At 36.6% G+C, this 17,865-nt stretch overlaps 1 protein-coding gene across 1 annotated transcript; it reads right to left on the bottom strand.

The window, feature by feature from the left end:
- Window positions 1–148: 148 nt before the first annotated feature.
- LOC131150885 (COP1-interacting protein 7) lies at window positions 149–16,963 on the bottom strand. The gene is made up of 13 exons (XM_058101941.1): window positions 16,477–16,963; window positions 15,290–15,469; window positions 14,192–14,312; window positions 13,939–13,978; window positions 13,711–13,763; window positions 13,571–13,626; window positions 12,584–12,736; window positions 12,228–12,466; window positions 9,299–10,926; window positions 8,205–9,170; window positions 6,021–6,423; window positions 566–628; window positions 149–435 (listed from the first exon to the last, which is right to left on the bottom strand). The coding sequence occupies exons 1-13, from the start codon at window positions 16,533–16,535 to the stop codon at window positions 368–370; spliced, it is 4,029 nt and encodes a 1,342-aa protein (XP_057957924.1). The 5' UTR covers window positions 16,536–16,963; the 3' UTR covers window positions 149–367.
- Window positions 16,964–17,865: the final 902 nt, after the last annotated feature.

Below are 17,865 nucleotides of genomic sequence, written 5' to 3'. Positions count from 1 at the left end.
ATTTATTTATTTTTTGAAAATTTTGGAGTTCCTGAACTTATTCATGGCCAAGAGATGCTTTTGAGCACAAAAAACCAATCCAACTCCCACATCTCGATAACATGTGCAAGACTTACAAAGAGTGCCATTCAATCAGATGGAGGAAGAGTTGCAAAACCAATTCACCATTTTGGCATTTGAATGGATCTGAATTTACAATGAAAAGTTTTTACAACCTTACAAATAAATAAGAATAGAACTGTTCTGCCACAATAGAAAAACCGCAAACAATAATAGACCACGATCTTTGTAACAGCTGCCAGATAAACGGATGCAAAGAAAGAAAGAAATCCTGCTTCATCATCCTCAGATTTGACAGCAGTGATTGTCATGTCATCAGCTTCTTTCCACTATTCTTGCTACGGAATGGTGACAACAAAGAGAAGGAGCGAGAAGCTGTGGGCAAATGAGTTGAATGGAAATAAATAATCCCACTTCCAAATTTATCTTACAAATAAATAATCTTTATAGAAACAATAAGAAAGCAAGGAATGTCATTTCAAATGTTTGCATGGCCAATGCTTACCCTTTTGGGAAGCAATGGCAGTGGGGGTTTCATCGTGTGAGATCAGATTCTTCAATGTATGAACTGCATTGACACATTCAGTAAAAGAAAATCAGCTTATGAAGTAGTTTTAATAGAATATGACTGACTACTGCTAAAGTTTAACCCTATTCATTAAACCAAAATCCTTAATCAAAATTATTCAAAATTTATACTGCAGAATCAGCCATACTTGCATCCTTAATCAATACTGACATCAATTTTACAAATCAAATTTTACACTCACAATTGCTCAGGTGAGCATACTTCATAGCAGAAATTGAATTACAACGGGTATGTTTGAATGACACTCCATTCCTCAGGAACCATTATGCTCCAGATGGCACTATCTTCCTCTTTTATAGGAGTGTTTTTACATAGTATATTACCCAGCATGCCCATTGGTTGTGGCTGTATAAGGAGATGAAGGCAATCACATTTAAAGAGCGAGTTTTATGTAAAACAGATGTAACAATCATTTTATCACTGCCATAAACAGAACAAGTTTTTATCAGAATCAAAGCGAAGAATCCATCTTCCTCTCCTGCCCTGGACATGCACTTGCCCAAAATGTGTCTAGGGAATCTACTCGAACTTTCATTAATAAAACATTGACCACCTTCCTTGATTATAGACATACACAACATTGTGTTGCCTTCCCCCATATTCATAACATCCTCCACCCATGCCCCCACAAAAAATAAATAAATAAATAAATAAATAAAATCCAAAAAGTAAAAAAAAAAAAAAAAATCCTTGAATAACAACAAAAATCCTATGAAGGTGCAATTTGATTCCAAGTTTGTCATGAACCGGCGCTAAACATTACTCACCGTAGTATTTTCAATCCATTGTCATTACTTTTTAGTTTCAGCTACCTGTGAGATCTTCCTCTCTTGTTATTTTTTTTCTTATTAATATTATTATTATTTTTACAATAGTTGGTTAGTAATAGAGATTTTGTGCTTATGATTTGTAGGCTTAATATATGCATTTTTATGTTTTTGTGTTTTTCATTTGCAAATCTTGGAGTAAACAAAATTTTTCAAAAAATACTACTGCACAGTTTTTTCATTTTTCTAGATTCACACCCATAATTGTATGCTTTAGATTTTTTTAAATTGTTTGTGTTTCTACTAGTCGTAGGGTGTGCTTTAGAAAATTATCTATGAGAAATAAGTTCATAAAAAAAAAATACTCAAATGTGTACTTAGCCTACGTAACACAGATTATCTTTGTACACATAGTTGATCCCAAGCCCGGATAAAGGAGCAGTGTTGTGTTAGGTAGCTGATAGTGAGCGTAAAACTTTGTCAAATCTTATTATCATGAATCCTTACCAGATTCGCCTACATCAAGGGAATAGACCAAGTAAGTACAAGTTAGCACAAGAAACTAAAATTAGATTTGCAACTTACAATATAAGGACTCTTACGGGCAAAAATATGAAAATAGTGGAAATAATGTTTAGAAGGAAAATCAACTTAATCTGCTTTCAAGAGACGAAGTGACTAGGAGAGAGAGAAATTGAAAAGTCAAGATTTAAACTTTAGTACATTGGTAAAGAGGAACATAACAAGGTGGGAATTATTATAGATAAAGACTTAAAAGATAATGTAATAGATGCTAAAAGAATAGGGAATAGGATCATTAAAATCAGGATAGATTTAGATTTGGAGATAGTGAACGTCATTAGTACGTATGCTCCCCAATTAAGTTTAGCAGAAAATCTTAAAAGACAATTTTGAAAATATATGGATAGTACTTTACAAGAAATACCAATGTCTCAAAAGATATTCCTGCTTATTTGAATGGACAAATTGGAAAGGTAATATAGACTATGAGAGGATACATGGAGGCCATTAATATGAAGATAAAAACGAGTCTAATGATACAATCGTAGATTTTGTCATGTTTTATGATTTGGTTATATTGAATACTTGCTTTATATAAAGAGAAGAACACTTTATTACTTTCAAGAGTAGGTATAATAAAAATCAAATAAATTTCTTCTTAACTAGGAAGAGGGATTGTCTATCTTGTAAGAATTATACAGTTATCCCAGGTGAAAGTTTGGCTACACAACATAGAGCCCTAGTATTAGATATACACATTAAAAATGAAAGAGAAAGAGTAACATAAATCAACACAAAAGGACTAGATAGTGGAGCTTGAAGAGCAATAATATAGTAAAATTCAAAGATAAAATGATCAAAAAGTGTGATTGAGCAACATGGGATAAGGTAGATGCAAATACTCTTTGAAATAAAATGGTTAATTCTAAAAAAGTAAAAGAGGTTTTAGGTGAGTCCAAAGGAAGATAGATAGTAAAGAAAGTTCGCAGTGGGATCAAAAAGTCCAAAAAGTCGTTACAACAAAAAGAAATTGGTATTAAATATTAAAAAAAAAATTGTAGAAATATAGAAAATCTTGAAAAATATAAAGAGACCAGAAAAAATGCAAAAAAGACTATTAGTGAAGCTACATATAGAGCTTATGATACTTTATATACTAGAATAGACACAAAGGAAGGAGAAAAAGACATTATGTTGAGACCGAAGGAGCTCATGGGTGAGCTAGATATACATGGGTGAACATCAACTTGACCCAAAAGCTTAAGCACCCATCATCCACTCTAATTTTCCAATGTGGGACAAGCTCACAAGTAGAATTCTCAACAATTTCTCCCCCTCACTTGTGAGTTCCAGCTGCTCCTCCTTGAACGGAAACCGTCTCCCTTTTGGGAGTAAGCCCAATTCCGCAACAGTTGCTCAAGTGGGCCTTACCACTGGCGTCTTACGTGCCTCCAAACCAATCCTACCTCCCACGTCTTGACCCTATTCGGATCCATCCTCAAGCTAGATGATCCTTATTGGCCTCGGTCACACACTTGGTCCTCCAACTGTTAGCACGTCAAGAGAATTAACTTCATGTCTCGACTTTTATGATGCCACTTACCCAGAGTTACGAACCGTCGGCTCTGATACCACTTGTTAGGAATCTATGAGCAATAAACACACCAAAAAAATAAGAGACACCAGAAATTACGTGGTTCGGTCTAAATTGATCTACGTCCACGGAGCACACCACAATACAACCGTAACATCCTGCAGTGCATAGATATTTCCCGCCACTTTTTCTCCTTTCATCACTATTAAGTCACCTTCACACACTTTCATTTCTCCACATTCAGACTTGTAACAATATCCATTACAGTCTAAAATACCCAATGAAATAACATTCTTCCTTAGACCCGATTCATGCTTTACATCACATATAATTTTACAACACCACCATACATTCTGATTTTGACATTTCCAATAACAAATACTTTGCATGAAATATCATTTTCAATCAAAATACAACCAACATAAACTGACATGTAGATGTCAAACCATTTTCTAGGATAAAAGCATATGATATCTAAGATCCAAGAATTACCCATGAGGCACTCTGCACCCGATGAAACACATAGCATATCTTTATCACTACATTCTGAATCTTTCTCCACTACACTTGCAGATTTTGACGAACCCTTAGACATATATTGGCATTCTTATTTTCGCCAAACTAATGTCATAGTATTCTCATCCATGACGTGATACAACACGTCATAAGCCAAACAAAATAGAATGATTGCTCCCAATTCACTCCAAGTCGCTGCATCCATGTTATCCGATTGAATTTTGTATAAACCTTTCACCATACCTTGTTGTACCACAAGATCCTTAAATGTAGAGGCCAAAACAACAACGCTCTAATACCATTTGTTGCGAAAATAGGGCCTCTTCCAACAATGCACAGCGGAATAACGATATTGTTGTAAAAGGATCAATCATACACTTGCATACAATATAAATGGTGAATATAGAATCATTCCACAACCATAGCAACATAAAGAAAGCAATAATAAGAACAACGACATCAGGAATAACGTGGTTCGGCAAAGCCTACATCCACCGGAGCAACCGACAAGAGATTTCACTATATGAAGATCAAAGATACACAATACAATTACATACAATGATCTTCTCTCCTTCTCTTACCCTCTCTCATTCTCTTACTTTTCAAAATATGCCCAGAAGAACATATATAACCTTGGAGGCTTCCCTCCTAATCCCCAACCGTCACAATGTTTACATTCAAAATTCAAATATTTTCTCGCAGTCCAGAAGCACTCATTGACGAGACAGAGAAGACCACTCATCGACTAGTCTATCCACTCGTCGACGAGTCTTTAAACTCTGAGATTTTCTGTCTCTCGGTATCTCCTCGTCGACGAGTACTCGAGATTTTCTGTCTCTCGGTATCTCCTCGTCGACGAGCACAGAGTACTCGTCGACAAATCTTTGCTGCTGCCCTGCACCAATAAAACATCCATATGTTTTTCTTCCTTTGTTTATAAACCCCCGAAGTATAAGAACCACGCCATAAACAATAGCCATGGAACCTTTCACCTCCTCCGAGTCAGTCCTATCCACATGAAAGAATTGTTCCATGTCAAATAAGAACCTTAACCAAGACCCTGGCACCAAAACCCTAGAGACTTCACTATTAATCTAGACGGCACCTTTTCCTACATGACTAAATTGCATCCTTGACATATGGATTCACCAAATTGAAAGATTATCACAACAATATGAGGAAAAACATTTACACATGAAAGAGTTCTTATGAAAAACCCTTACAAAGTAACACAAACGACATCTTGAAAGTGGAAGATAATGTTGCCTTCCTTGCTCTACAAAAAATGTCCCAGGCATGTGTCTGGAAAAAAAATATGTAAAACCTTTTTGTTGGTATAGCATTACTCCTAATGCTATATTTGGTATACATAATATTCTGTAAAAATTAGTAGTATAATCACCTTCCTCCCCTGGGAGAGGGGAGAGCATGCATATTCTGAAGTATATCCATTTGTTAGAATATGGACCAACCCACTCAAAGCCACATTGGTTTTTGCTTATCCTTTTGTTCCTTCTTTTACAACTCTATGCAGGTTTTCTCGGGCTTAAGAATGATTAAATACAATGGTAAGAATTTTCCAATTATATTTGGTGTGAATATGATGTAAGTTGGCAAGCATTAGGCACAACCAAAGTCTGGCCTCCTGCTCCCCACTTACCCTGCAATAATTTATTTTTTTCCTATAAAAAATTAAACAAAACACATAAAGAGTCAACATCTGAACAGATCCTAATGAATCCAAATGTAAATTTTGCTATATTAGGATTGGCTTCAATGGTGGGAGAAAACCAGCAAATTTGGTTCATGAAGACTGGAATGCATGCTGAGACAGAAATGAAACTGAGATTTTCTCCAATTATTTAGCAATTACTATTGCACTCATGTCCAGTGAGGCTTACAAAAATTAAGCACTAAGTGTATTTTGTATGTCCCTATTTATGAATGCACAGAGGACTGAAATCAATATTACCTTCACTTGAAGATGCAACGTTGGCTGCATTATCACCTGCCTCAGAACCACTAACACTTGCATTATCTGATTCAGCAAAATGGTCACCCGTAGCAGAGCTATGGTTCTTCCTTCCAAACTTCAACAGTCGTCTAAAACCTTTTGATGATTCCTTTACCAGAGACTTCTCAAGGGCTTCAGGAATTCTCTCTAGTTTGAGGTTTTCAGAATCAGATACAATTGCTCTTGTAGTATCAGCCATTGTTGTTGGCATCTCTAAGCTTGTTGGGGGAGCTTTTCCATATTCCGAATTTCCAGTGCATGGCTCTTCTAAGGAAGAGACCCGGGCATAAGGGGCTTGATAGGGTTTTTGTGCAGTGCTGATGCTCGAAAAATGTGGTGATTCCTTTTCAGCATACTTCACCTGAATACAGGAGTCCAGTTTCATATGGGGGAAAAAAAAGGGAGAGAGATGAGAAATTTTGCACGGTTTCAATATTACATGACAAAACGTTGGTTACAAATAGACATAAGGAGGAATTAGATAGGTCTAGACTGGAACTCATATGGGAAGCAGTAGACTGTACCATTACATTATGGAGCAGAAGATGGAGAAAAAATACAACAGCCAGGAATATAGATTTACTGCCTCCAAAAGTTCCAAGAGAAATAAAACAATCATTGATATAGTTTTCCCACTAAAAGACAGGTTGAAAAATGGTTTATTTCTTTGCTGATTAAAGACATACGCCAACCCATAATATAAGTCATAGAACTGATTTTGCAGATCAAACAGTCATTTACAGCCCTCACATGAGACTTAAAGGTTTCTATTCCCACCACATGGGAATAGTTAGCACTAAGTCATACCCCTACTCCCCCTGCAACTACTGCTATGCTACAATTGAGATAGTGGATCAATGCCAAGGTTACATGCTTAATATTCAAACGAATCTATATTTAAAAAACTAGGTCAATAAACTATGTAAGAAGTCAAAACTTTAAGTTCACTGCCTTTTCTGGCATATTGATGAGAGAAACTGAACACAGGTTCTTCCAAGGGAGTGTATCCTACACTTGAAATATAGTAGAAACATTTATATGTAATTCAGTCAACCAATCACAAAACAGCATATGATGAATTTTCTCGTATGAATAAGGACATGTGTAAAACTCATCAAAACTTTTATATATAATTGGTTGGTGGCATCAATGAACAGGCGTGTAATGTAAAAACTCTCTTTATATGTAGATGCTGACATTGAAAATACATCAAATGCTTTTCAATGTGCAGTTTGAAAACCACAAATATTTGGATGGAGCCTTTATTATGTGAAAACTATTTTATTTGCAAAACTGCTGAGTAATTAAATAAATCCTCACAATGTATGAAGAAGAAATATAACATCCTTTAACTACTTGTACTTCTATTCATATCTTGTTTAATATTTTCTATTTAATCCATTTGATACTTGTTGTTTTATGCATGTGCCTGTGTATGAGCGTATGCCTGCCATATCTTATCTCAAAATTACGGAAATTTCCACATCTACACATCCCCACATCTGTATCCCATAACCCTACATCTGTATCCATGTGTCATAGAGACAATAAAAATAATTTTGCATGTGCACACAAACACGCGCACGTGCACACATATGAGGGTCCCTGTCATATCTTATCACAAAATATTGGAAATTTCCATATTTTTGCATTATTATCATACCCATGACCACATCCTGCCCATGCTTGCTTAATAGACAATCAAATAATCTTGCTTATTATACTGCACATAACAAGCCCGAGACTTACAAGCATAATAGGATGAAAAGATGAGATTGTCAAAATGTAATATTATGCTATACTTAAGTTTTAAACAAAGACGGCAGGCCTTGGCCCAACAGTCTTACACCCAAACCTGAATTAGTCACAGACAACCTCTGTAAATTTCAGGAAAAGACTGCATGTATCATGCTCTCCCCAAACTAATATGCCATGGAAGCCTTGTGCAATGAGTGTTGCATTACTTTTTTTTACGATAATTTTTGTGTACACACTTGAATTACAGAAATGCAAGATTCAGTGATTAATTAAACAATATACCGCTTACAGATTCTAAGGAGAAATCCACATCCACTTGAACTACAACATACCATAAACAATATTTTGATGACCAAAGTTATTTTTGAGTTTCACCAATCCTACCTCGTGAGAACTGGGTTGCTCCTGCAATTGGTGATCAATAGGTTCTCTATCAACTACATCCATGTTGAGTGGAGAGACTGGTGCACGAATAGCTGCATACTCTGACACTATCTCAGTTCTTTCTCCTAGTATATGACTATCATAATCTCCCAGAAGCATCCCTGCCTTTTCCTCTGATGCATGTGCAGCTGGAATGGTTGGCTTCCCACATTCAAGCATGACAACTGTTTTCTCAATAACTGGGTTGTCATCCATGTCATTATGATGTACAATATTGTCATTATTCTTGTTGTTCAGATTGCTACTTGCAGTAGTCATGGAAGATTTGCTCTCATTCACCTTTTGTGTCATCTCTTTTGCAGCGGGTTTGATCTGGGTTACATTTGAAGGCTCTTTGGATGTTCTGACCTTCAGTTCTGGAAGAGTTGCAGCTTTAGTTCTATCAAGGTTCATAATAGCAGATATTTTCATGCTTTCAGAATCATTCGATAATTTTGGTTTTGATATAGCTTCAGTGTTTTGCAGCTTCACTGAAGAAACATTAAGGCTACTGCTGCTCATTTTAGGTTCGGACAATCTTCTGATTCGTGCCATGGATGCCTTTGGATCAGGTGTGGTGCTTTTGTTTTCTTTCTTTGGCTGAGGCAAAGATGAAGCTGACCGGCTTAACGTATTCCCAGCCACGCTGCCATTGTTTGACCTGCTGGCTTTAGAGGTTTTTGGAGAACTGCTTGATGCCAAAGAAGTAGCTCTCATGGAGGCTCTCTGTAAAGGTGACGATGATCCAGGCTCTGAATCACTGAATTTTGACCCTTTATGTGAACTTGGGGAAAGTTTTGTTGTTAATTGTTTTCGGGATTGCTGTGAGTGCATTGGTGAAGAAGCAGGGATTGAACTGCTTCTTGCAGCAATTCTCTTTTGTCTCTCCATCTTCAAAGCTTCCAGTCGTTTAATCTCTTCCTTTTCCTGAAAAAAAGAAAAAAGAAAGAAACTGCTTAGACATGTTCTATACAAAATCAATCACTACACTTTGATGCAAGTGTGTTCTAACTTTTCAATACAGAACTAAGCATCAAATAATGTAAGTAGAATACATTCTCTTTCTTCAATTTCTGAAGATCAGCTTTGAAGGTTCTTAGCCTCTCAGCACGTGCCCGAGCTTCATCCAAAGGACTCAATTTTGAAGGTTTCCCTTTCCTTGTCGCACCCATTATCTTCTTCTTATCTGAAGCATCTGGAGTAACTTTTGGCCTCTGATCCTTGCCCAACTTCTTAGGCACTTGCTTGACATCAGTCACAGCTTCCTTATTCCTGTTACCAAGTGCCGTGGTATCAGCATGAACCTGCATTTCATAGTCTAAAGCAGGGTCATAGCTAACACAGCTGGTCTCTGCCCCACGCTCAGGCACCAAACTCAAATCATCTGGCTCATAATTGACTTGGCTTCCTCCTCTATTTGAAAATTTGTCCAACTTTTGAAGCGTTAATGGGAGTTCTGAATCAATGTCGATGGCATTTCTCTCATCAATTCTGATTTCTCCTAGCAAACCAGACCTCAATGGAACTATGAAGGATTCATCAGCCATACTATGTGTTGAGGTTTTATCCAAGTGATTGGTAGCATGCTCAAATGTTAGAGCCAATGGATCTGAGGAAGAACTTGAAAACTCTGGCTGCCTGTCTTGTCCATGAATCATGAAATTATCATTTGCAGTCCTCCTATATCCACCCCTTCTGCCTTCTATTTCTGTAAACTCCACATTTCTTAAATCAGCAGTGGATCCTCTACCATCACCAGACGTGCTCTCTATTCTAGAAAGGTGCATTTCATCGTTTGATGGCTTGAGCATGCGTGTCACATTTCCACTGATGCTCTGATATTCAGATATACTCCCTTCTTGCATTTTTCCAGTATCTTGCCCTGCAATAACTAAGAGATCTTCGCCATGCCTAATTTGCCGCCGTTTCCCTTGAACCTCCTTTTCCATTGCAAACATGCCCTGGTCGACAGCCTGTTTATCTTCATCAGCACTTCTCAGTAAGCAATTCTGAAATGCTTGCCAGTGTCCACCATCAACCTCCTTTTCACAAATTGTGTCTTTATCAAATGAATTCAACCTCTCCACGGATTTTCTTTGGCTTCCTTTATTTTTTGAAGATTTTGAGTGATTCTTATGCCTTATTTCAGTTTCTACAGCCTCCAACTCTCCTTCTCCATCAATTTCAGAGTCAGAAGCTGATTGTGATTCACTATCTGAAGAATTCTGCTTGTTTGGAGTGATGTAATTAATATTCCGAATGACAACCACACCAGAGTGCTTCCTCCCTGAGCGGCTAGCCTTTTTTCGAGGCTCTTGATCTTGTGATACTTCTTTTTCCAACTCCAAATCATCACGTGATTTCGTTTTAGAAGCATTTAGCTCCCAAGGTTCTGATTCAGTATTGCTTTCTCTACTATCCATAGAATGCCTTCTCTGTCCCATTCTTAGACCAGCATTAGATCTGAAATCCTCCACAGATTGATATGGTGGCTGAAAATATGGACTGTTCATGGGGTAGTTTGGATAGTAAGGCATGCCTTGCACAGGATATGATTGAAAAATTGGCATTGCGGCAGCTGGAGAATTTATGGGCCAGGGAGGGAAAATGGGATGTGGAAACTGGCCTTGCATATATTCTTGATTGCCTATTGGTACTTGGTGATCCGTAGGAGCCTTATCATCTGAGCACACAATAATAGACATAAATATCTGAACTTAGGCAATTAACTGGTAAAAAAACCAATGCAGGAAATGCAAAACAATAAGAATTATACAAAGTATGAACGAGAAGTGAAAAATCCATCTAATAAGAAACTCCATTTATAATAATTTTTTCACAAATATGTCCATTCAACACTTTTTGAGCCCCCAAGGAACAAGCAGCAATTCATTTTGTTTAAAAGGACTAAGATGAACATGTCATACCCACAACATATTAGTGTTCTTGCACAAAACAGTTTCAAAGATTAATGACATTTACAAATGGAAGTTAAACTGACAAAGAATTGTTCCAGTAAAATCAATTACAAACCTTGCAGATTATGGCATTAGTAACCTCAGCATTAATGTTAACTATCCATCATTGCATACTTGGGAATCAAACAAAATAAAATGTGGGGAAGGAATGCAGCATCAAAATCTGTGGTTACTTCTATAGTTCTATTAAACTTCTATATAGCCTCATTAGGAACAGGGTACTTCCCATGAATCTTTGAGTAAATAACAAAGCTATGGGGTCCTGAATGTTGGCAGCTGCAACCAATCCCATTTATCTGCCATAGAAAGTACAGGTTTAACTGCCCTCTGTACACCATGTTTGAGAAATGAGTATGTGATGATTGCAATTTATTATTCTTTGAAAGCATATCACTAGGTGATCTAGAAATCTAGTCTTGTCTCATTTTTTATACAAATGCAACAGAAGTAGCTCCCCTCCCCCCCCCCCCCCCCCCCCCCAAACAAAAAAACAAAAAACAAAAACAAATAAACAACAAAAAACTTTTCCAATTAGTCAAAGAAAGCCCCTAACTATGTCACCAGCCAACACCCCAAGGATACCAGGAAATCAACACTTTATCCACTAACAAATTGGAAGACATTACTTCATCTTTGAAAATCTTAGCATTCTTTCCAACCACAAAGTCCAAAAAAGAGCATATAAGGCACCATTCCACAAAATTCTCCCTTCTTGATTCTATCAAACCCCCAAAACGTCACCTGCAAGAAGTTGTACACTGCCAGAGCAGTCACCACACCTCGCTAAACATGTAAAACACAAATAAATAAATACTTGCTCCATGTTGGAGCTTAACAATTCAACCACTGATCATCTTAGAAAATAGAAATGAGAAATAATGACTTAGAGAATCAAATAATAGTATAGATTGATTCAGAAGATGACAAAAAATATGCTATTTTCTGAAATAATAGTCTACAGAATCAATTAAATATTTATGTTTTGAAGTGTATAACTCACTCATACCTATACTTGCATCAGTGTTTGCTTTCCCATTATTTTCTGAGGCCAAATCACTACGGGATTCTGGCCATCCTTCCCTCAATTCCTTCTGCTTGCTGGTCACATTAGAAAGCATAATGCCTGATGCATTCATGGAAACAAAGTCTTGTCGACCAGACATTGCTTCAGCTGCTTCAATTTCAAGCCATTGCCCGGTCTCATGCTTCCCTTTCCATAAGTCCATGAATCTTAAGCATGCATCCCTGTTAATTTTTTATCAAAAATATTGCCACCAATAAAAAATCTGGAAAAAAAGATTGCTTTCTCAACCAATACAAAATGTAGAATGCAAAGGGACTGAGAAAAGAGATTCTGATTACATCAAACGCAAGGCTCCAAAGCAGTCAGCAAATGACATCAATGCTGCCATGTGATCAATGTCAAAACCAGCAGCCACAGCGCGTGCAAAGGCCATGCCTTGCTCTTTCTGCAGTGCGGTCTTGCGTGTCTCCAGGACTCTCAAAAGCTGAACTCTAATTAAATATAAATTCAAGAGAGATGAAAATTCAAACCCCTAATATGTTTCTAAAGTTTAAACCAGTCACCCAACCAAAAAAATAAAAAGGCAGCATATGTATGTGTATGATAGATGCCTAGGTTTCAGATGAATCTAGTCACTACTGAATGAGGTTTTTACACAGTTGACTTGGGAAACTTTTGGCATACTTGCAGATGACATGTGTATTATTATCTTAGTAGTTATTATTAGCAGGCACTGGCACAATTGTTAAGCTTAGAAAACTTTTTTCCCCATAAAGCCTAGGCCTAGGTTACCATCAAACGATTCAAACCTCAAGATAAGGCCCTTCCCGGGCCCTGAATGGCACGGGAGCCTGGTGCACTCATTAAACAAATCCTACCTACACCTATGTTAAGAGTTTCAGAGATGGCAACTCTCCAAAAAAAGTGACTATATCAGCATATTTAGAAATGTGTTTTATATAACATGTGTGACACACTTCTATATGTGCATTTGTTTTACTTTTTCTGATAGACCATACGAAGTTCTATCAAAATATAGAGCCACTGAAATTACAGTAGAGTGAGCATGAACAGTTCTAACTACTTGGTATTGTGGCGAAGACCATGATAAAGAAAATAAAATATCCTTCTTGTCACAATCACACAGGCATTTTAACCATATATTAGCACCATGGACATGTCAATTGACATCACTATGCAGTCCCTAGAAGTTAAGAAATGTGTTATGGGCTAAAATAAGCTATCACATTAGTATAAGCCTTCAACTAACAATTGAAATTAATTGCATTGATAGTTTTGCGACTCATGTAAGCTGTATTGTATACTTTGAATTTCCCTCCTGTGTATTGGATCCATTGGCTTCAGGTTGATGTGAACCAGGCTGCCAGATATCAAAGAAACAACGTATTAATAAATTATACCAAGAAATTCATTGCAAGATGATTTGTATTTGGTGCTCAGTTACCTTGTAAAGGACAATTGCTTTCTCTTCATCAGCATCCAATACTGGCTTGCAGCCTGTCCAAAATGGTTGATGGTAATTCAAAAACATAACCAAAATCATCAAATTTTTAGCATTTTAAAACATAGATTATCTGAAAAAAACAGTGTAAACCAGAAACAACAAAAGCAAAATTGGAACACATGAAAAATAGCACAACAAGACAGACAGCTTTGACCTTTTGATATCTACCTTCAATGCTCTCCACAGATTTTGCCTGATGGTCTTCTACCTGTACAACAGCAAAACAGACATTGATGTGGCATAAGCGATGTTGCATCTCAAGATTAGTTGAGTTTTTCATACTCAATAAAATTTAACAAAGCAAGGGATTTCACATCATTAATATTCTTGTGATAGTTTTCTAGGGATGAATAGAGTTTTACTAACTGCAATTGACCCTTCCATGACATAGAGAATACAGAACGTGATAAGAGTCACTCACAGTGCTCAGCCCTATATCACAGTTGCTTTGAATTGCAATTGCTTCCTGAATCTGTAAAATTTCAGATTCTATAGTATACACCCGTTCCAAGACCTCTGGGGTGCTCACAAAACGAACAAACCTGTAAAAACCAACATAAATTAGATTATTGTGATTTCCCTACAAAAAGACAACATCACAAAAGAAACATTATGGTTCAACAGACCAATGTAACCTCCACAGTAGCAAAACATACAAATGCCCCACACATAGCAGCTACATAATAAGAAAAATGACTAAGAATTTCTAAAACAGGAACACAAGCAAAGATTCACATGAACATGGCCATCATTGATAAAAAAAGGCTAGGTTGTTAGTTGCGGGCCAATAATGGATACAGCATGTGTAGCCCAATTGCGCATGGAGGCAAATAAAATATGGATAATACCCATTCAGTGAATAATTTAATAAATAGAAGATAAACATGAGCAACAAGAATTGAAGCCTGGACATTGGCTTTAATACAATATTAATTCATAACTTGACCTCCAAGCTTAAGATGGTACATTATGGGTCAATTATGTGTACATCAAACCTAAACAAGTTCAATCTTGTTTGATGATTTCTGGACACTCCTTGACAATATAGTGCAAATGACAAAAAAGATCACTCCATGGCTCCGTACATCATACATAAACAAGTTCAATTGATGATTTATGGACGCTCCTTGACAATATAGTGCAAATTACAAAAAGTTCACTCAATGGTTCCTTCATTAAATCAAACTCAAACTATCCGCTGATCCAAATTTTGTCATAATATACAACAAGTCCTTTAAAAAAAAAAAAAAAAAGGAAAAAAGCAATGTCCTGGATGATTGACTAAAATTTTGGAAGGTAGATAAATCAATGTATTCTAACAGCAATTCTATACTATCACACTCTATATCCCCCATGTTCTAACCACAAAATTTAGGATGTTGACTCATGATCCACTCAATCAATTGATTTAGAAAAAGTCAGTAATGTATCAACATCATGGATGATATGGTTGCAGAGTACGGATATAGCAGGGGGAGGATGAGGATGATGAATAAAATCATGAGAAAAGCATACAAACCTCTCCACCGTGCCCTTTGTAAACCAAGTTGCATCACTACCAGGTTCTGGTTCGAGTACAATTGAATAACCTCCCTTGGCAATCTGATCTTGGGCAGTCTTCAAGTGAGCAAGAAATGGATTCAGCAAACCTGAAGCCATTTTCTCTGTCTTTCCATTTGCACTGATAATTAAATCACACCTGATACAAGTTTCAAGTCGAGTCTCAGGTGTGAGTCTTTCATGCAGGTGAGAAGTGAAAATTCATATGGAAGCTTAAATGAATTTGCAATCACCCAAGCCGCGATTGATACTCATTTTAATCAAAATGTAAGCTTTAAAATGCAGGGACACTAATAACATTAAGCTGTACAACTAACAAAAATTGATACAGATATGAAATAAAGAAAAATAGATGATTTTGTTATATCTAGGGGAGCTCTATCAGCACACACATAGAAATCATATACATATGTTGAAAACTGCCTTCAATTCAAAAGCTTGAGACATTGGATTTGGCCCAAATGCATAATTATAAAACACGCACACATCCACTTCCAGCAGAGTAAAACTAGCATTTCTTAAACGAATATTGCTGAATGAAATAAATGCCCAATAAATTCAAGAACTGCTGCAGTTCAGATATATAAGTACCATCAGTTTATCAATTTCTAAGTGCTTTTCTTTTGTTCTTCAAGAGGCTACGCAGTGGGGTTAGCCCATCCCCCATCCCAACTCCCTCCCCAGTTTTCCCACACCTTCCCAAGATTAGAATCTAGAACTCCAATGTGTAAGTTCTACGCACGATGGCCCCTGGGAGATGTAACAGCTTTTCATTTTCTTTTGGCCATCATTTCTGTGAAATATACACACTCACCCAAAAAAAATAAAAAATTTGGCAACATTTAAAAAAATTAAATAAAAATAAATCGATCCACTCCACGTTTCATAAACAGGTGACGAATATGACCAGCAACACCACAAACTCAAGATTCAACTCCTATCAAACTTGTACACCTCATGGAAAGATTATCGACAGCAACGAAAATTAGTAAAACTAAACTACAAATGCCACCAATATCATACTCGCCTAAAATATCAAGTTTCTAAATGTCCACACACTACAGCTCAGATCATTGAAATTAACAAGTAAAGAATCAATCAAGTAACCCTAATAATCCGCATTAGACATTAATCAACGATAATCACCTGGTACGAGTGGGTGTGAGCTGAAAAAAAGCAGTGTTGAGCCGAGTTCCAGACTTCATTGATGAACCAGACAGATCAAACCAGCTCCGAGTTGCTCAATCCGTCCAGAAATTTGCCTTCAGCAAAGGATCGAATGATCTCAAATGTAAGACTACAAAACCATCATATGCAGACAGAAAAAGAAGCGATAAGCCACATGCTTTCTTCAGTGCCTTTAGTCTTCCGTCAATAAATTAGGTTCGCTTTCAAGCACAGAGTTCAGACTTCAGAAGAAAAGCTTCACAAAGAAACAACTCAAAAGCTGTTGCTTTAATGGCAGAAACAAAGACTCCGAGAGAGAGAGAGAGAGAGAGAGAGAGAGTCCAAGCATATGCTGCTGCAATGGCAGAGAGCGAGCGTAGAGAGAGAAAAGGATCCTAAGAGGGGGCACGAGAGAGAGAGGGAGAGAGAGAGAGAGAGGGGAGGTGAGTTTTCGTTGAATCCACCCAAAGAAAAAGCAGGGGGAGATTGAGGTCATTTACGACACTTCGGCAGAAATTGACAGGTGAGGTGGCCACAAGGGACAAACATTTATCGCCCAGCGTTTCCACATTTTACCCGCGAAATTACAAAAAGGCCTGATTTTTTCAACGGTAATGAAATGCCAGTGGTGAGAGTTGAGACTGAGGACGGGGCGTTTAGGCTGCGGCTTCGGCTAATTTGCGCCGGGGGTTGGGTTTTCTAAGGGAACAAGAACACGCTCTCTACCATAATTTGGAAATTGAGAGGTTAAAAATGGGCTTTTCCCTTAATGAGGTCATTTAAATTTATTAATATAAAGAACAAATTGTCAGTTGGAGTCTCAAATGTTTATTAATTCTTCTTAGCAGCAAAAAATGTTTCTTAACTTTTGAAAAATAATTTCAATAATAATAGTTATTATTATTTATGACAAGTTTGATCAGTATAAAATTTTGTCTAACTTACTAAATTAAGGAAATCATAGTTTCAGAAATTGAAAACAAAAAAGAAAGAGTGACAAATGTGACATTATTTTTTTACTTTTGAAAAAAAAAACATTAATGGCAATCTGAAAAATACAATAATGTTTTATTTGTTATATATTAAATAATAATTTTATTCTTTGATTTTACGATAAAATACAATATTTATTAGACTTGTGATATACTTTAAACACATTTAAGAAATAAAAAATCTTAATTAACAATCATAAATGATTTAATAATTATCATGTAGGTTGTTAATAGAAAAATTATTAGGCTCTCTAAACATATCACATTTTAGAGGTAGATTTTGAATACTTTTCCACTCATTTGCTGAGTAAATTTTTCTTAAAATCACCTAAAATATAAAATGTGACACAGATCATGCCATACAGTTAAACATGAT

This window comes from Malania oleifera, chromosome 3 (assembly GCF_029873635.1).
Source record: "Malania oleifera isolate guangnan ecotype guangnan chromosome 3, ASM2987363v1, whole genome shotgun sequence".
NCBI lineage: Eukaryota > Viridiplantae > Streptophyta > Magnoliopsida > Santalales > Ximeniaceae > Malania > Malania oleifera.
Note: the sequence above shows the minus strand (reverse complement) of the source record. Positions and strands in the feature narration are given on the sequence as shown.